This window comes from Phyllostomus hastatus, unplaced genomic scaffold (assembly GCF_019186645.2).
Source record: "Phyllostomus hastatus isolate PE091 unplaced genomic scaffold, TTU_PhHast_1.1 phas_scaffold_78, whole genome shotgun sequence".
NCBI classification, from domain to species: domain Eukaryota; kingdom Metazoa; phylum Chordata; class Mammalia; order Chiroptera; family Phyllostomidae; genus Phyllostomus; species Phyllostomus hastatus.
In genome coordinates this window covers 13,598,362-13,618,299 of record NW_025334041.1, presented here as the reverse complement: position 1 = coordinate 13,618,299, position 19,938 = coordinate 13,598,362, and the positions used below count along the sequence as shown (strand labels likewise).

Below are 19,938 nucleotides of genomic sequence, written 5' to 3'. Positions count from 1 at the left end.
GGCCCTATTGTAAAACGCTCTTAAGAGCTCACCCTGGCTGGCGTGGCTCAGTGGACTGAGTGCTGGCCTATGAACCGAAAGGCTGCTGGTTGGATTCCCAGTCAGGACACACGCAGGGCTGCAACTCAGGTCCCTGGTTGGGGCGTGCAAGAAGCTGCCAGCTGATGTTTCTCTCCCTCCCTTCCCCACTTTCTGAAAATAAAATCTTTTAAGAAAAGATCTCTTCCAGTTCCAGTATTCTGGCACCTGTCTTGATTAAAATATCCCACTTTACCAAAGCTCTAGTTAAGTCAGTCCATCTCTTACCATTTCTAAAAACTGCCAGTGATTTATCAATTACTACAATATGTCTTCTTGCCATTGTGTATTTCTATGTATAGAAAGCTATACTTTGTTGGTGGCATATAGGGAGACTAGTTAAGTTCCTTTAAAGAGTCTGGATATATCTACTCTTTGAGAAATAGAGCAAAGCTCTTTAGCCTTCTGAGTGAACCAAGACAGCCTGAGGGCATGACCAGTTTCCAACTACCATAAGCTCCAACTAAGGGTACCCAGAATCCAACTGTTATTAAGCAAGTGGAAACCTAGTGTTTCTATTATTCTACTCTAAGCACGTGAACACCAGGACAACCGTCAGTCTGGTGCACCAGTAACATAGCCAAGGAGGCAGTTCAGTGTGCGCCCCAGAACTGCCCACCACCGTAGAGTCACCTAGGAAACACGCTTTGGGTCACTGCAGACCCGTCAGGTAGCAGCCTTGCTTGTATGAACTATTCCTTAATTAGCCACTTTTATTCTATGCTCAGCAGCATCTGAATTGGCTTTCAAAGTACGGTGAAAGTCAATGGGAGCCGAAGACCCCATCATAGGACACCAACACTGTCCATCGCATGAAAACTGGCTTTGGTTTATTTACCTTTGTCTGAGCCTGACACAAAACAGCGTGAGTCTGGTGCGTGGGGAGGCCAGGTGCGGTGGGGCCTCTTCCTAGGCAGCCTGTGACCTCCAGCACAGGCTTTTCAATGTACTATGATCTTCAGTGGTTAAAGCAAAAAAAAAAAAAAAGACACGTACACTGTCTATAAAGAAACTAGACAAAAATGCAGGAAAAGGATGCTCCAAAGGTGCATTTCTACCAGAATGCCACCTACCTAAAATAAACGGCCAATTCCATTTAAAAATGTAACTGGTAAAACATAGAGGTGGGCACACTGGATTTAGAAACAGGAATTGGAGTCAGGGGTAAGGGCACTACCATGGACCTGTAAGAATCCTAGATTCGGGAAGTAGAAAGCCCAGGGAAGCACTTTTGTTACAGATCACCAGCTCTATTTGTTGATGTGCACTGTCAACACACTACCCACTTGTGCTGTGTAACCCTGTTGGTTAAAACCGAACACAAAACCCAGGTGTAGGGGGCACTTGGGAGACACAGTCCTTACACATGGGTGATACAGTGCTAGACTGTTGTATTCCTTTGTTCCTTAAGTCCTCACCAAGGATTTTTAAAATTGGTTTAAGACTTAACTACTTAGCCAGGGCCTGTCTCATTTATTTCTAAGAGCATATAGCCCTCACAGGTGGGAAACAGCCCTTCTGTTGAACTTACTAGGATCACTCACATTGTAAATAACCAGAGGCCCTTACTGAGTGTAACTGGCCTAGAACACAGCAGCTGCTCGGTGACGATCTCTGCCAACCTTGGTCTTGGTTGATGTAGGAGGCACAGAAACAGATCAACTCCCCTTCCACCTGGGTTTAGATCATCTCTTACAAGCTAAACTTCTATACTGTCCCTGAACACCACTAACTCATGCTTGCTTACCAAGGCCTGTTACAAAGGCTTTACTGCTGAAAGATTTCCAGGATGCATTTTTTAAATTTCCTACCATTAACACTCCGACTAGGACTTAGTTTCTCCCACTGTCTCCCTAAAATTTCCAGGAACTACTCTAAAAGCATGGTACAGACTGTCGGTGAAATGATTTAGTACATAAATAATACACGACCAGAAGGACATTCTTTCATCCACGTTTGGCGTAAATGCTGCAGTGATCACACTGGCCAAAGACCTGGAAGGATGAATTATTTAAGTGTTGTTCTAGTCCAGGCTCTTCCAGAAGACCAAGTAAGTATCATCTAGTAATATAACTAATGACACCACTGCATCAATATTTAGGACTATTGTTCTTTTCAACCACTAAAATTTGGGCACCAGGCATCAATCAATCACGTTAGAAAAACCATGATCTGTGATTGTTTTTAATTACCCTAAGCCTTATAACCACACAACGTGCAACCTGTGTCCCTCTACCCTCTTCTACCCGCACCCTTCTAGTGAGCTGGCAAAAGCACCGCCACCAATCACACACATGTGGTAACCCTACGGTCATTTCTGAATGGCTGTTCAAGACCATCCTGAATTATAACTTAGTCTGACTTAAAGAATTCGAAGTGTGCTACTTCATTTCATCAAAGCCGCTGACCTTACAGATCATCTACAAAATGTGAGAAGTGTTAAATATTCTTTATTTGATATTATACACAAACCACACTAAAATGCCTTTCAGTGAGTTAAAGGCAACAGTTCAGATACAGGATATTTTTTTTAAATTGGCATAGTTAGGACCAAAAAGATAAAATGGACACTGCCAGCTTTTCTTCAGCCCTTGCCTTTCAACAGGCTAATGAACACAATTTGAAACACAAGCAAGTCTTGCTTCTCTAATAAACAGTGAAGGGATTTTCCCAGTGTTTAAAATGTTCATATTAGCAGTTACATAAATCTAAATAAAAAACCAATCCCCTACAGGTTTTGAAACAGCCTTCACCATCTCTGTGAAAAGGTGAATATTACCAAGTCCAATCCTATTTTTAGAAGGGGAAAATAATGATAGCAGTTGCTGAACAGAAATTACCATCCAAGTTCAAAAAGCTGATTGTAATCATTTAGCCACAGGCCAATATTATTTAAATCAGAACTGCCCCCCAAAAATGCTCTATCAGCCATTCATGATCTGAATTCTGGTATATGAGATCAATTTAAATATGGTAGACATAAAAAAGTCACAAGACATTTGTAATAAATAAGGCAGTGGCCAACTATTACTCATTAGTAGCTTTTTTGAGATAAGCTATCAAATCTGCCCTTTCTGAACTCTTCTTAATGCCAGCGAAGATCATTTTTGTCCCAGGGATGTACTTCTTGGGATTCTCCAAATACTCCATCAGTGTAGCCTCTCCCCAGGTGATCCCTAAACGAGAAGAGGTGTGCTGTTAAGTATGATACACTCCGGATAAAGGGTTTACCGTAGGTTACAGCCTCAAAATTGGTACTTTTGTTATTTAACTGCCTCCCTCTTACCTTTGTTCTTGTTGGCATCCGTGTAAGAAAATCCAGGGGCCTGACCCGTCTTTCGCCCAAACAGACCATGGAGGTTTGGCCCAGTCTTGTGCTTGCCTCCCTTTTCCACAGTATGGCACTGGGCACACTTCTGAACAAAAATCTTCTTGCCTTTCTCTACATCACCCATTTTAAAATCTAAAAACGAAAGACTCAGTTTATTAAGTTTTCCCTCCAAGTAAAAAACACGGTGGTAACCAATTCATGACTACTTAATTACTGAACCATTGTAAGCCCGTGACATTAAGTACCAGGCTCAATCTTGTTTTACTTAGTACACTTGTAACAGACACTTTAATACCGCAAACACTATTTGAAAGAACTTCCTTAAAAACCTATCAGCGTGTGTTCAATTGAGGACCGTTAAAGCCCAAGTAAGCAAACTGGGAACCTAGTTCGAAACTGTTTCAAAAGATGAGGTCAAGGTCACAGAAAGTCACGAAATCCGATTAAGTTTCAAGGTTAGTGCATTAAGCCAAAACCACCGACATTTCGACTAAGAATAAGAATCCCTATTTATCCACACAATAACTTAGACCATCTCCGTCTGACAATGGGCAAAGTACATTAAGAGATCATGGTTGAGTCAGCTTGCTCAGGTCACTCTAAACGGCCCTGCGGTGGGCGAGAGGTCAGCGGCGGGCTGCGAGGTCTCCCAAAGAACCGCGTTCTCCACCTCCGGGAGCCCTGGGGGCCAACCACGTGGGCCGGTCTCAAGGAGACCGTGATTTTGACTTCCTGAGATGCCTGAGCAGCTCAGGGGGGAAGCGATAAGTGATCAGGAAAGAAAAAAAAATTATCCCTCATCGGAGGAGCAACAGTTTTTACCCTCGCTGAAGGAGAACGCGAAGGGCAGCGCACCGTCCTCCCGTTCTCCCTGACCCCGGGAAGTCCTGTCTACCACTTCCACCGCTACTCAGCCCCGACAACAGGAAGGCCGCGTTCAGACTCATCTACTTCCGACTGTCTCCGGGATTTTAGGGCCTTGACCTAGTTTCGGGGAGTGGGGTTGTTCCACCCCACCTCGAGCCGTAGCCCACCGGGTTCGGCCTGGCCCAAGTCCGGGGTCCTAACCCCCCGCCCGGCCTGCCCGCGCGGGCTCCGCTAGAAGATCCCAGGCGCAGGCCTCCAACAGCCCGCGCGTCCCCCAGGCCGCTGTGCGCCCCCCAAGGCTAAGCCTCCGCTTGCTGTGGACTCGGTACCCTGCGCTCACCGCTCTTTTGGTGCGCGAAACACAGAAGTTCCTGCTCGCAAGCCGGACGTCCCGCTCTCTAAGTCCAAGGACACGCTGGTCCGCGCCTAAGTACCGGTGTTGGTGCAACCGAACTCGCTCCGCCTTTTTGCGGCTCGCCGTGCGGCGGCGTCGACTCGTGCGCAGTGACGTTGCCATATCTTATTGGCTTTAGTCGCCAGGGCCTGCGGCAGCGACCTGCGCGCGCACGGCGGCTAGCAGGGTAGGGTATATCACGGGCGAGTGCCCTTCCTCTAGAAGCCTCACTGGCCTGGCAGTTACGACAGTCCGCTGGTCGAACCGTACGGAGGTTACGTCACCCTGCGGCCTCTGTGTGCGTGCGTGCGTGCGCCGACGGGGACGGCGGAGTGGAGTTCCCTGCCCTGGTGGATTGAGGGCGTTATCCCGCGGAGGTAGCTGTTCTTGTGCTCTGTGCCGTAAAGCGTTTCCGGACGGCGTTTTGCCAGTCTGGGAGAGAGACGTCTGGCTACCTTTCCTTCAGCTCGCGACCTTTGTCCGTACTTGGTCATACTTCTAGGGCTGGTGCCAGCTGCACCCAAACTGATAGCTGGAATCGGGAGTTCTAGGAGTTGGACACGTGCACTTGACCTTGTTCTTGCTCCACCCTGTTCCTTGAAGTCATCTTCCAAAGTTCCCCTCGATGGCCGCCCCAGGACTGGGGATGGTGCTGCAGACCGGACTACAGTTCTGGCCCTTTACTTGCTGACTTTTCTGCCAACACCAGTTTTTCCCTCGCGTTGGTGGGCAGAAAGAACCAGGAGGGTGTGTAAGGGGCATTTAGAAAGCAACATTGTTACGTGGTTAGAAAGTTCTTGGAAATCTAGACTGGATTTGCATCCCATCTAACCTAGGTGAAGGTCACGTTCAAGTAAGCTAATGTGGTTGGGGTCATATTAGAATACAGGTTGGATTACCACAGCTTCCAGCTGTATATTTTTTCTTCTGAACTTGCTCCCCCTTCCTGCCCAATTAGGTTACTGAAAAGTTTCTTCTTGACTCCCTTGTCCCATCAAATTCAGCTCCCGAATTGTGCTGAATTTTTCCTCATTTTCTATCCAGCGCTGCAGTATTCATTCCGTCAAGTGTTTACTGAATACATATTATGTGCAATTCCTAGAGTACGCCATCGAGGGCTTTTTCTCATCACATTTCCATTCTAACAACCTTCCTCCTGCCCTCAAATTCAGCAACAGATACTAGGAGGTTGAGCTAGATTACCTTAGATCCCTTCAAACCACTGGGCCTTTGATTTCTGCTCCAGACCGTCCGATTTCCTCTGTGACTGTGTCCTCACTTCCAGTTCTCCTCTTTCTAAGCTCACACACGGTTGCCACGGAAGTGTGCTATAAAACAGCAGAAGTCACACTACTCAAGACCTCTTGTGGCTTCGGAAGGGACCAAAATAACGAGCATTTGGGGTACTACTGAAATAGGCTCACTTGGCTAACTATCCGAGTTAGTAAAAGCGCAAGCTTAGCAACACCTTGCACATCCGGCCTGTGCTTTTGAAGTCCTGATACTGTTTACCAAGCAGATTTTCAAAGGGGCTAAAGGTAATTTCTAGAAATGAAACTTACAACCATTGAAATAAACTGCATTTAGGATGAGGTTTTTACAAAGTTTGAGGACAAGCAAAACTAAGCCTCATGAAGTGTGAGTACGTTTGTGTATATATATATATATACACACACACACATATGTGTATGGTGTATGTTGTAGCTATATATATAATGAAAGGAATAACAATGGCATATAAGCCAGTAGAAAACTAGTGTTAAAATATTCTAAGGTCCTTTCATTTTCCAGGAAGAGGGTATATTTTAGATTCTAGAGAAACTAATAAAATAATAGAAAAGTTGTGTATGTTTTCCAAAAAGAAAAATGGAATGGAGATAAATATTTCTTAAAAGGCAAAAGAGGGAAAAATAAGCAGGCAGTAAAAATACAACCCCCCCACACACATTGTAAGATGGTAGTTTAAAACCCAAGCAGATCAGTTATTACAATAAATGAACTAAATTTTGTAGTTACCAAATATTTTAAAATTAGGGTATTTCAAAAACTGGAATATTTGCTTTTAACAGAAAAATGCATCTACAACATAAGATTACAAAAGGTTTGAAAGTAAAAGAATGGACTAATAACAGAAAAACACCTGGTAAGAAAAATCATAGAAAAAGGCAAGAAAAACCCACATGAAAAATGACAAATCTTATAGACATTGAAATGATTATTATTTTATTGAAAAATTAAGATCAAATTAAAAATTTCTTGAAAATACAATTTATCAAAACATAGGAATAAAGAGCAAATGAGTAATATTATAACTTTTAAAGAAATTAGTCCATAACTTAAGCTTTCCCACACAGAAAATGAGGCTCAGAAGGCTCCAATGATAAATTATACCAAGTATTTAAGGAAAAAATAATCTCAGTAATTTCAATAAGTTTTCCAGAGGACAGAGAGTATATACTCTTACTACATATGGAATAGCAGCTTCAATGAACATCCTCACTGTATTAAATTTAATATATTCTCATTCTCTCAAATCTATGTATCTTGTGAGTAGATAGGTGATTTAAATAAGATGTGACCAGAATAATCGCCCCTGCATTTTTCAAGTCTTTGATGGTGGTCTAATTAATAAAGTGTGTATTCTCTTCATCCATTTTGTCAAGATGTGGTACTGAGTATTTTGGGGGCAGGGGGCAGGGAGGAGAGGTATTCAGAGACTTCTTCTGGGCCTTTTCTTGCTTTACTGGCTAGGGACCCAATGCAGGATTCTGCCAATTGCCAAGCATATCTATTCCAGTGACATAGTCAAGAACTGGGGGAGTAACCACAGCATGTCTGTGTTCCTATTGGCTTCACCAAGGGGCACATTTGGGTAAAACCTGTTAAGCCTCTCTCATAGTGGTCTTCTGGCTCCCGAGAGATTAGTGTTAGCTAAGAACCAGTGCTTAATTGCCTTGAAATAAATAGGTATTCCCCTTTCTGCAGCGCATAATTACCACTTGGATCCCTTTGTGAAAGGCTAGGTGGAAGATTCAGAATGGACACTCATTGTGGTTGTAATTTGCACTTCCCTAATGGCTAATGATGTTGCAGATCTGCCGTTGTGTTTATGGGCCATGTATCTGTCTTTGGTAACATGATTTTTTAATGTCTTTTGCCCATTTTCAAATTGAATTGTTTGTTATTTTACTGCTGAATTTTTAGAGTTGTTAATGTATTCTGGATATTATTTCTCGGTTAGATATGTGCTTTACAAGATATTTTCTCCCATGTGTAAAAAGCTATGTGTAGCATAGCTTTTCATCATCTTACCAGGCTCTTTTGCACAGCAAGAGTTTTAAATTATGACAAAGGCAAATTTACCTTTTTTTTTATGGATCACAGTTTAGTGTCAAGCCTAAAAACTTATGTTTGAATGAGGCAAATCTAACAAACATTTTCTCTGTAATGCACAGCACACACTTCTTGCACGTGGGAACACTAGATACCACTTTAGCACTATGCTTGGGGGCCGTTTGAAACAGCAAAATCCCCAACGAAAGACAAAAAATTTGAAAGATGTTGCATGAAGCAGACAACAAGGACACTTTGTTTACAGTGTGGGAACTGAAAAAAGAAGGCAGAACGTGGTGATGTTCAGCTTCAGCTGGGAACTGACTCACTTGGAAAGTCGATGGCTGTCAGTTTTCTGGTAGCCAAGTGGGGAAGGGGGGCCGCACCTCTCAGACTGAGGAGGCAGTATCTATAACATCACTGTGCCGGTCATTCTCTTCTTGCCTCTCTAGATCCATTTCCCACCCTTTGTTGGCCGTAGGACAAGGGTAAGGACAGTATATCCTGAATCCCGTTGCTCTTGACTCCTGGTCGGCCTCACCAGTGGGAGGCACCGTAAAGCTAGGCCCTTCTCTTTCCTGGAGGGTTGGGAGTGGTGAGGCTTCTTGCTGTCGCCAGTTCCTAGGTGCCCCACTATTGAAGTTCCCATAGTCCTACTCACATCTTTGTAACTAGTCCCTGCACTAAATGGCCCTCAGTGGAAACCTTTGGAGGTCTGTTTCCCACTAGGGCCCTTATTGGTAATAGTGCTCATTTCCCACTTTCAGAATAGTACCCAGTCCTCAGCTATGCCTGGTGTTCTCCGTGCCAGAAACCCTGCTGCACCTTTCTTCAGAAAATAATCCTCGGGACTCTGTCAGGACGTGGAGTCGGGTAGGGAGAGGATCTAGGTAGCCAACTGTCTTCTTTTCACTCAGTCTCCCCTGATTTAGCGACCCCGCACCCTCACTCCACCCCTGCCCCACCCAGTCCTGGTACCGAGTTCCTGAGCCTTTTGAGGACTGTGATGTGCAGCCTGGGCTGTTTCCCCGCTGTCAGTGGGTCCTAGTGTCTTCAGTTAGGAGCCACCTGTTTTATCCATCTCCTTTCCAAAATGCTTCTGATATCTCAGCTCCTATTTCCCCTACTGGCCTAGCTGGTTTATGCCTCTGTATACAGGATAAAACAAAAATAAAATTCAACAAAAAAACAAAACCAGAAGCTTTACTGAAGTTTTCATGACTTTTAGCTTATTTTAAAAAAGATTTTCTTTCTTTATTTTTAGAGGGGGGGGAGGGAGGAAGAGAGGAAAGAAACATCAAAGTGTGAGAGAAACATCAATCACATGCCTCTCGCATGCCCCCATCTGGGGACCTGGCCCACAAACCAGGCATGTGCCCTGACTGGGAATCACACTGGCGACCTTTTGGTTTACAGACCAGTGTTCAATTCACTGAGCCACACCAGCCAGGACTCATGGACTTTTTAGAGTAAGTGAAATTAGATGAATGGATTGAATCTATCTTAATCTGGATACATCCATAAACTTGTTTCAAAATTGATGAGCATAACTGGAGTGTAGATATTCTCTGTCACCTAATAAGGCCAGATCTATTAGCCTTAACAACCAACAGGGTTAGGAGTAGGGCTTGCCAGCTTACCAGCACTGAGGGTGAGTAGGCAAGTCCTCTGAAGAGAAGCTGCACCACTGCTGACACAGAGGTGGGTGGAGTGAATACCCGTGGTCAGAATGCAATTCTCTGCCCCTGCAACCTAGGGGGAATGTGCAATTGAAACCCCAATTCCTGTTCTGCAGAGTTGCATCTCCCAAAGTTTGTTCTTTGGAATTCTAATCTAGTGACATGCTTTATGATAAAAGGATCACATTAATTTGAGAAATGTGTCCACTCCATTCTCTTTACCTTGGACATTCCCAAATATGTATGAAAGGCTATGGAGAATCCTGTGGTAGAGTCACATGACTGGCTTTGTTGCCCTCAGTTTTCTCCAATATTACTTTACCGTGTAATATTTTGCTTCCCATAATATATCTAATATAACTAGTACTATAGACAAGAATTTGGAAGAAAGATTCTATATTTTTTGCCCAGAAGAGTTAAATGGGTGTAACCAAATGACACGTTGGCCATGACACAAAAACAAAAATTAAAAGAAACTCAACGAAACCCTCCGAGAAATTCCTTATGAACGAATTTCCATGCTAAACTATGTCTAAAATATACCTCTTGGTGTTACCGAACAGCAAGTGGGGTTCTACTGCCCGCTGCCCAACAGGCAAACTCTAAAGGCAGAGATTTGGTGAAAACGGAGAGGGGTTGTTTATTCAAAAGTTACACGATTTTGGAAGAACGGCGGGCTTCTGCCTCAGAGCGCATTCCCTCTAGAACACCCAAAGACAATCCCGCCACCCCTCGCCACATTAGTTCAAGGCTGCACCTGGAATTCCCTTTCCCATTTAAAATCCCGTCCTTTGGGAAACGCGGGCAGCTGCAGCACGATCCTCCAGGTGGCCTGGCTGGTTCCTGGTCACAGTCCGGGTTCAGGCACCGTTCTGGAGTCTGGCGCTCGCTCGAGTCCTACTTGTTGCGCGCTGTCCTTTTCTCCGCTCCTGCCCGTCGGCCCAACGCCCGGGCCCATCCCTCAGGCCAGCAGCCCCGCAGCGCGTCCGTGCACCGGGCAGAGCAGGGCGGCACAGCGCAGTGCCAGGGGTCTGTGCCGCGGCTGCTTCTTCCACCAGGAGGGGCCTGGGAAACCCTCCCAGGCCAGGGGCTTCCAAGGCCCGCTGGCCGGGCAGGCTTGGGTCCCTGACAGCACCCGCGAGGGGAACCAGAAGGGAGAAAAAGTCGAGTCACCGCCAGCCCTCTTAAAAAATCTCCACCCCTAATCCTAGGCGCTCCAGAAGGAAGTAGGAGGGCCTTTTCCTTTGCCCAAACAGTGCTCTACCCTGACGCATGCTCAGTGAGGATGTCTTCTCCTGCCACCAGGTGAACCTCCGCAGTACAGGTGTGCTGCAAACCTTTCCGTCCGTGTACACTCTCTGCAAGCTTCCTCCTGCTGTTACAAGCCAAGATAGTTCGTTTATCCTTACGGGGACAGGGGTATTGTCACTTACTGACCCCTCCCTTGTCGAGGGAAGGCAGACTCCCACGCGGCTGTTTTCCCTCCTCCTCCCCAGCCATCTCGCCAGATCTCCCCTGTAGCATTGGCACATTAAATGAACTGACCTACATCTGGGGTTAGCCAAACTCTTGTGGACACCTTCCAAAAATGATGACATTTGGCTTTAGGGTAATTGATATTAAGCCATTTGTTTGGTCTAAATGTTTGTATATCCTAAAATTCATATGTTGAAATCCTAACCCCCTAACGTTGTTTAGGAGGATGGGGCCTTAGTAACTAATTCGTCCTGAAGGCAGAAGCCTCAGGAATGGGATTACTGCTCTCATAAAAGGGTCCCCAGAGAGGTCCTTCACCCCTTCCACCATGTGAGATGACAGTGAGAACCTCACCAGACACCGGAAGTGCTAGGGCCATGACCTTGGACCTTTCCAGCCTCCAGAACTGTGAGAAATAAAAATTGATTGTTTATAAGCCACCTGGTATATGGTATTTTGTTATATGGTGGACTAAGATACCATTCTTTCTTACCACAATGAGAACTCACCAGTTACTTATTAAAGCTCTTCACACTGCAATCCCTTTTTTCCTGCATTAAAGAAATGGTTGTTTCTCTACCATAAGGTTAAAGGAAAAGAAACATCCAGCTTAGAATGCGTGCATGCAGAGCACTTTGGGTTTCATCTTTCTCTACTGACTTATTTTGTCCACGTTAACATCAAAAAAGAGGACTCACACATGTGCTTTATGAAGGTTATACAGTTTGTAGTAGGGTGTTCATCCCTCAGCTAACTGGGCATTTGAGTTCGGCCTTTCATACCTAATGTTACTTTGTACAAACATCTACCTAAAGGGACAGTGTTCACATATTTTATTAAGCTAATATAAATTTTATTTTATTAAGCTAATATAAATTATATAGACATGTCAGTTATTGGGCATTTCAGTTTTTTTAAATATTCATATTTTAAAAACAATAATATAAACTTTGTCATACACATTGTTTTTTGTGGTTTCAGAAAAGTTCCTTGGAGTATACTTTGAAAATGAGATGAAAGACTTACATTTTTCTGGTACTAATATTTTATTGTCAAATTGTTAAACTTTTCAAGAAGTCAAAACATCACCTTCTCAGGGTTCCTCTGACTAGATCCTAACTTAAATTCCTGAAAACATAAGCCTCATTAACAAGGTCATTATGGCTCCTCTAAAAAACAGAACCCAACAACAGGGAGGAAATTCTGTTATATTTTCTTTACTAGCAAGGGGCTGGGTTTTGAGGGAAGGATGATTATCTCAGTTATAGAAATAATACGAATTATGACCATAGAATTGGTGTCTCATCCCGGAATGCACCTTATCCCTGAGGTCCTTATGGCCTTCCAGAACTGACTGATGGAAACGTTTCTGGGCACTGCTTTTTGAGAAAGAGTTCTTAAGCTCCAGCAGGTCGGTCTGCGTCTTGGCCTCTCCGACTTTGGGAATCCAACCCAGAAGTGATCTTGTTTCCTCATCGTGTTCCGTACTGAAGGTCAGCTGTTCTTTTGGCTTACCTAAAAAGCGTTCTAGATCCAAAGCTGCCGAGTCCAGTTTATTTTGTAAAATACTAGGCTTACCGAGGCTACCAGGATTTTGACACATGGCATATGGGTCGTGGAAGGCAGATTTAAAATGTTCGTATGGAATGTAAGGGTCCGGGCTGCTGTAAGGTCTCGGCTGGGGTTTTGAGGACAGCTGTCTCCAGTACAGATCCTCTGTCTTCTGCGTGTCCGTGATCTTTGGAAATGGCTGTATGCCGTAAATGTCAGTCAGATCTTTCGTCGGGTAACAAGGTTGGTATGCGTAGGGAGACAGGAACCTTTGTTCTTCCTTAATCTTCTCTTCAATTTCCTGGTATTTATTGGTCACACCCGCTGGTGTGTTATCGCCAAGTGCCATCATTTCTGTAGAACTGGGTATGAAGGTATGGAAATTGCACAACACTCGAGGGGTGCAGTCGGGGCAGGAGGGTGGCCTTGGCTGGACAGCAGCCTCCAGAGGACGTCGGTTCTGAAGCAGCCGAGCAAGCCGGCCTTCCAAGGGTCTGGCGGTTTTTAAGACGGGGTGGGATTTCTCTGGCTGGAGTGGGGGATAAAAAGGAGAAAAGCGATGCATTAGTAAGCATGGCATGGTGAGGGTGTTGCCACGGTGGCAAGTCAAGAGTCCCGCCCGTTCCCGCTGTCAGGGAGCCCAGGGTGGGTGTGCCAGTACGCATTCCACTGCCCTTTGATACTTAAAGACGGTGAGATTTGTTTGGGTCCTCATAAGCACATTTTTCTCCTCTACCCATTTTTGCTAATACAGAAAGGGTGTATTTGTACTTGGCGATATAGAAATTCCTCTACGTAGGAGCCTTTTGCTTTCAAACTTTCAAAGACATAAAAGAATCCCTAGAACAAAACTTCTGCCTGTCAGCAGCAGGTGATGTTAACAGTTTGGGGCAGTTATTTAAGTCTCTGCCAAAGTCTTCTTTACTAGGCCAAGGCAAGAGTCCTTGAACCTCGGTGGAGTCAGAATCGGCCTTGGAGCCGGCGGAAAATGAGACCCTAAGCTTGATCCCCCAGGACTGTGAGTCAGAAGGCCCGCCACAGCGGGGCTCGGGTACCTGCTTTTTAAACAAGCACCTCGGTGATGCTGCGGCTACGGACGCTTGAGAAATGCTGGTCTGAGAGGAGCTAGTCATATCTATTCTTGTTTTTTGAGATGTTTTATAAAAATTGTGAACTCAGTCGTGTCCATACCTGCGCGAGTGGTGAGTGCACTGAAAGGGCTGGTGACAGGTGTAGGTCTGCGGGCAGGAGGGCGAGGGGAGGAGTCGGCTTGGAAGGGGCACGAGGGAACTTTGTGGGATGATGGTCGTTTTCAACATATTGATGGAGGTTTGGGTTACGGAGGCCTGTGCGTTTGCAAAACTCGTTGAGTGTACACTAAAGATTTGTATAAATCATTGAATGTTTATTTTATCTTAAAAGAAGAAACTTCAAACAAATTGAACTCTGTTTAATGATATGCATACCAAATGTGTAGGGGTGAAGTATACTAACGTTTTCAACTTATTCTGAAATGTATAAAAATAATAAGTGTATTGCTCTGGCTGCTGTGGCTCAGTGGACTGAGCACTGGCCTGCAAACCAAAAGGTTGCCGGTTTGATTCCCAGTCAGGGCACATGCCTGGGGTTGTGGGCCAGGTCCCCAGTTGGAAGCATGTGAGAGGCAACCACACATTGATGTTTCTCTCCCTTTCTTTCTCCCTCCCTTCCCCTCTCTCTAAAAATACGTAAATAAAATCTTGTAAAAATAACAAGTGTATTGATGGAGTGGTGGGAGGGGTGGAAAGATGAATTATGTGCTAAGTATAGTAAAATGCCAATTGCAGAGTTTAGGTGATGGGCACATGCATGTTAACGGTAAAATTATTTAAACTTTCCTGTGTTTGAAAAAAATTTTTTTAAAGATTTTATTTATTTATTTTTAGAGAGGGAAGAGAGGGAGACAGAGAGAGAGAGAGAGAAACATCAATGTGCGGTTGCTGGGGGTTATGGCCTGCAACCCAGGCATGTACTCTGACTGGGAATCGAACCTGCGACACTTGGGTTCGCAGCCCGAGCTTATTCCACTGAGCTATGCCAGCCAGGGCTGAAAATTTTTATACGTTGAAGAAAAAAGTGAAAAACAATGGATATATGATGGTGATGGAATAGGTAGCAGAGATGAAAATGAGAATGTTGAGAAAGTGACGGTAGTTTGGACTTAGAAAAAATGGACTTGGGAACATCCTTTTGGAACCTACTTTGTTCATAGTCGGGGAAATTTCCATACTGTTATTAACAAATCTGTTTAAAAACTTTAACTTTAATCAGGTTTGAGTAGACACTATCAAAAAAAAGGAAAAAAAAAACCCAGCTCTTTGAAATGTTTTGTTTAATTTTCCATAAATTAAAAGTATAGAGTGTATCATATCCTACTTTGACAGTATCTAATGCAAGAAGCAGTTTTTAATATCATTATTTTATTCTACTACAGCAAAATATTTCATACGCATATTTATTACCACTAAAACATGCCTTCCCAGATCTGTTATTTATGCTTTAGTCAGAAACCAGCAGGATTCACTGAAAATTCCAACTACTTTGGGCGTATTTTACCATGTTATTAATAAAAACTTAGGTATTGATTTACTTGCACAGCAATTTTGCATATAATGTACTTGACAAGCATCCTTTGTATAACTTGTACGTGCATTTCATAAAAATGGTAAAGCTGCTTCCTGAGGGGCCAGACCACACAGGGTCAAATCTGTGGAAATCTGGACAGTTGCTGAACACACCTGCTGATGTCAGAGTATGCATCTCATCTCTCCTAGACTCAGAGAATAAAGACAATGAACAACCCTTCAGTGAATGATACATTTATGTACAGTCTATGGCACTACTTCTGGTGTTAATGATTCTATATCGCTTTGGGAAATACTGAAGCTAATGGAAAAAAAAATGTATTCAGTTCAGCATAAAAAGAGTTAATATTGAAATAGCTTATAGTTGTTTTTTAATGTGTTTTTCCATAATTTCTATCTTTGAAACTATTAATTTTGTTTTCAAAATTTTGTAGTTTTAGAGGATAAAATTTAGACCCAAATAAAACAATAAATGAGTACTATTAAGTCATTTTATTTCATTTACAAAATTAAGCCGACAGTTTGTAGCTTCTGTCACTGAAGGGCATGATCATTACTTTAAGACCATTTCACAAAATCAATTAAGAAACCTGATATTTACAGAGAATTGGCTTTTGATTGTAATCCAGCCAACTCTCAATTACTGTGGATTTCGGGAAGAAGGCTTTATCTTTTCGAGAGCAGTGATAATGTACAAGATATACTAATACGCAAAGATTCACAGAATTTAATAATCTCATTAAATTACTAGGTAAGCTTTTGTAAATCAATTCCTTTGTCAATTTTAGCAGTAGTAACACAGTATAAAATCTGCTAAAACAAAACAAAACAAAACAAAACAAAACACCACCAGTATCACAAAGAAAAAAAGGAAATCTTGCTTGTCCCTCAAAATAGTGGAGAAAGGCATTCAAACCAGTTCAAATCAATTCAGAATTAACTTCTAAATGAGTTACATTTTCCTCTTTCTAGTTGAGTCACCAGCACTCAAAAAGAAGCGGGCAAAGCAAGAGAGAAACCGACGCATGGACATTCCCCCCCGAACCACTGAGAGCTGACTGCAACGACTTACAGGCTTGGGGTCGAATCCCATATGTCCGGTTAACTCTGCCACCTCCTTTTCATGGTAATCGTCCAGTTCCAGGGGGTTCATGGGCCCCAGACCTTAACAGAAACATCACACCTTATCATTTGGTTACACGAAAAATGGCACGTAAATGACCTCTTGGGAGAAAAACATACCCAATCCCCTTTGGAATATAAATGAGGACCAATAAAAGGAAAACCAACTTAACGTCCCAGTTACCTGCTAAGAGAAACTTACCACCCACCTTAATTTCTATTAGTATTTAGATTAAGAAACAAGGAGAGACATTAGAAGATGAAAGCTCATAACAGCATTCGTCAACTCTCTAATCTTGTTCTTTTTATCTGGATGAAAGGGAACTCCTACCTGTGAAATCCTGAGTGTAGGAGGTCATCCACTGGGACTTCTCAAGATTCCTTCGTATGTTGGCTTCTTTCAGAGAGTTAACATGATCCCAGGCATTTAAAGAAGTGTTAGGAGCGAAGGTTTTAGGAGGTTTGGGGTAGAATACTTGCTTGGTTTTCTCAACAGATTTAGGAAACTAGAATATGAACATACAAGATTATTGCTACTAATGTCATCTGGTAGGACAAGAGCTGACCCACTGTCTCACCAGGGTGGGGGCAAAGGAATTCCAGGCAGCAGACGCAATGCGAGTGGAGCCGAGCTTTGAAGAGTGAGCAAGTTTTAGGGAGGCGAGAGGCCCCGAAAGGAGGGTATTCAGAAACAGGAAACGGCCATGAACCTGTCGGGGGACGGGCACGCCAAGCCAGGTGTAGGAAGGGAGAAAGACCCTGAAGTGTCTTTGTAGCTGAGCTCTGGCATCCACGCTTAGGTGGCGGGGAGCCAACCGGGGCTGTTGCAAAGGGGTGGGACACGGGGAAAGCGTCACTTTAAAGGGCAGGTGGAGATGAGGGAACTGAAAGAAGAAACTAAACTCCCGAGACGGAAACTTGGGCTCTAAGGATGTGTAATGACAGGATGATCTCCAGAATAACTTCTCGTATTTCTGGGTTGCTTAGATTTTGCTCGAGAGAATGAAAGAGATCCAGTAAAACAGGTGATTCTGTAAGGACTTTTCTTGATGTACAACTTTAGAAAACACAAACAGGAAATTGCTTACTTCGTTACGACTACGTGACATTGCCGGGACCGCACTGTGGCCTGCTGCGCTGGTCTTTCCAAACGGAAATCAAAGGTTCCCAGCCTTCCACGGGGGTTTCCTGCCCACCTCACGGACTGCTAGGTGCCAGGAGATGCCACGTGGAAAACACTGCCCCTCACAAACTCGCTGGCCAATGAGTGGTAACTAGTGCTATTTTCAAATTTCTAGATGTTTTCCTTTATGATTTAAAATTTTCTTTTTCGGCGCACTCCTTCCCAGGAGCATGCCCATGTCTTTCTTCCCCCTTTCTCTCAGAGGCACGCTCTTTCTCCCTCAGTTCTAAGGGTCCCCACGAGACTTGCAGCCAGGGGAGCCACGGGCAGCGGCAGCTCTCCGGGGCTCACCCCCTGAACCTGTCTCCAGGGCCCCCTTTTGTCAGACTCTCCAGCGAGCCGACAGCAGCCCCGCCTCAGCTCGCTCCCGTCCCTTCTTGCGTCCCTTCTATCTCCTAGTCCTTCCTTGTTCCACTGTCTCCCGCTGTGAAAAACATACTCTCAAGATTTTTTTTTCTTTTTTTATCCGTGTGGAGTCATGGCACGGAGGTTAAGAGCAGAGACTGAAGCCTCACAAGCCTGAGTGCTGAGATACTAGCACAGTCACAAAGTCTCTGAGCCTCGGTTTCCTCGTCCATGAAATGGGATGCTGATCCTGCCCGGCGGGGCCTGCTTGTAAGTGCTGGACATGAAGTGGTCTCAGGCGGTTAGCGTGGGTAGCAACTTCTTAATAAACAGTGGCTATTGTTTTATGTTTGATTCTATACAAATATAACGGTTAGCACAATAAAGTGTGAATCTTTCTGAAAAAGTCTCCCATTTCCTCCATGAGTACGTGGAGTTACATGCTATGTTATGGACCCTGAGGAGAGAGTTGCGGGGCACACCGGCAGTGAAATGCAGCCCTTCCCTCCTTCTCCCCCGAGGAACTTCTTTTTTTTGTAACTGGAAATGTTACTTAACTGCCAAAAGTATCGGAAATCAGCTAAGGAAACAAAACAGGACAAAAAAAAGTGAATCCTGGTCAAAACCTCAAAATTTCCCCCCAGAGAGAATATAAAAACAATCCGTCTTTTGGATTTTTATAAACATGTAAAAACACTTTTTTACTTTGTTTTAAACACATGTAAAAAGATACTTACATCATAATACACCCCCTGGCCCGGCCAAGTCAAGCCTTTCTTCTTTGAATCCATGGGATAGTCCAGCAGCTCGTATCTGTAAGGGTGACCTGAAATTTCCAGGGAGAGCCCTGTTACCCTGAGTACACAGGAGGGCCTTCTAGCTAACGGAGTTGTGGGTGCGATACACGGAAACAAGAAAATATGAGGCAGAGCGGTACGCAGGCGTGCATACCGCAGCTTCACAGTTACAACTGGTTGACTTCTCGCCCTCGCCCCCTGCAGGCGCGGCGTGAGGGCCGCCTGCACTGAGGTCCACTCCCCAGGCCCAGTGCTCCGGCGGCGGGAGGGCTGGTCCTCCACCTTTCTTGTTAATGGAAGGAACTTTTAGGTAAATTATAAGTCTTCCTGGATCCTCTTTCTCGTTTAAGTGAATATAATTCTAAACTACCTGTTTTGACTTTTCCCTGCCTTTATATCAAGAAATGGAGTTAGTACTTGCTCACTAAAAAGGCAAAGAGAACATCTTAACGAATGCAGATTCCTCGGCATTGGTGGTAGTGTTCTTATCCTCAGGGGATGCGTGGAACTGAGGATAGTGCTGGACCCTATACACCCTCTGCTTTTTCAGTCCGATGACCCAGAGGCCTTCTCAGTGACTCAGGGGTAGGCGGCACACACAGCGTGGACACGCAGGACAGAGGGATGACTTACGTCAGGGTGGGGCAGAGCGGGACACTGGGAGATTTCATCACACTACTCAGAGTGGTGTGCAGTTTAAAGCTTATGAATTGTTTAGTTTTAGAATTTTCCATTTAATATTTTCAGATCACAGTGACCTATGGGTAAATAATAACAACTACTGCTAACACTTATCTCTATTTTCCATGAGGTAGTACTCCTATTTTGTTTTACAGATCGGGAAGTGGAGGCACAGAAGTGAAGAAACTTGCCCACGGTCCGTGGTGAGAAAGTGGCAGAGCCAGAGTTCTAGCCCTGCAGCTGACTCCACAGTCCACACGCTTAAACTCTCCACGTGACGTCTCTGAAAACCTTTCTGCCTCCGAACGCGGTACTGAGGCTGCCAGTGAGGATGGCGGTGTCTGTTCCTACAGCTGGGTCCAGTTGTCCGTGTACAGAGGAGCTGCGTTCACGGACAGTTCTGGGGTCTTGCCTTCCTCACAGACCACATACACCCAACAGACATCTATCTCTGCCTACCGTGCACCTTTTCTGCCA

At 44.4% G+C, this 19,938-nt stretch overlaps 2 protein-coding genes and 1 long non-coding RNA gene across 4 annotated transcripts in view; all 3 read right to left on the bottom strand.

The window, feature by feature from the left end:
- Positions 1-2,508: 2,508 nt before the first annotated feature.
- Positions 2,509-4,756, bottom strand: LOC123811546 (cytochrome c). Its single transcript, XM_045827779.1, has 3 exons — positions 4,617-4,756; positions 3,365-3,541; positions 2,509-3,254 (listed from the first exon to the last, which is right to left on the bottom strand). Exons 2-3 carry the CDS (start codon positions 3,531-3,533, stop codon positions 3,106-3,108), a joined length of 318 nt encoding a protein of 105 aa, XP_045683735.1. The 5' UTR covers positions 3,534-3,541; positions 4,617-4,756; the 3' UTR covers positions 2,509-3,105.
- Positions 4,757-8,322: 3,566 nt separating this feature from the next.
- On the bottom strand, positions 8,323-10,916 carry LOC123811719. Its single transcript, XR_006784425.1, has 3 exons — positions 10,440-10,916; positions 9,644-9,755; positions 8,323-9,151 (listed from the first exon to the last, which is right to left on the bottom strand). It is a non-coding gene; the product is annotated as an uncharacterized LOC123811719 (long non-coding RNA).
- Positions 10,917-12,114: 1,198 nt separating this feature from the next.
- Positions 12,115-19,938, bottom strand: part of CUNH7orf31 (chromosome unknown C7orf31 homolog) — a 30,086-nt gene continuing 22,262 nt past the window's right edge. For both annotated transcript variants that reach the window (XM_045828188.1, XM_045828189.1), the window contains 4 exons: positions 18,721-18,809; positions 16,787-16,961; positions 16,406-16,497; positions 12,115-13,238 (listed from right to left, as the gene is read on the bottom strand). In XM_045828188.1, the coding sequence (XP_045684144.1) occupies positions 12,417-13,238; positions 16,406-16,497; positions 16,787-16,961; positions 18,721-18,809 (1,178 nt within the window). In that variant the 3' untranslated portion in view covers positions 12,115-12,416. The remainder of the gene's footprint in view (positions 13,239-16,405; positions 16,498-16,786; positions 16,962-18,720; positions 18,810-19,938) is intronic.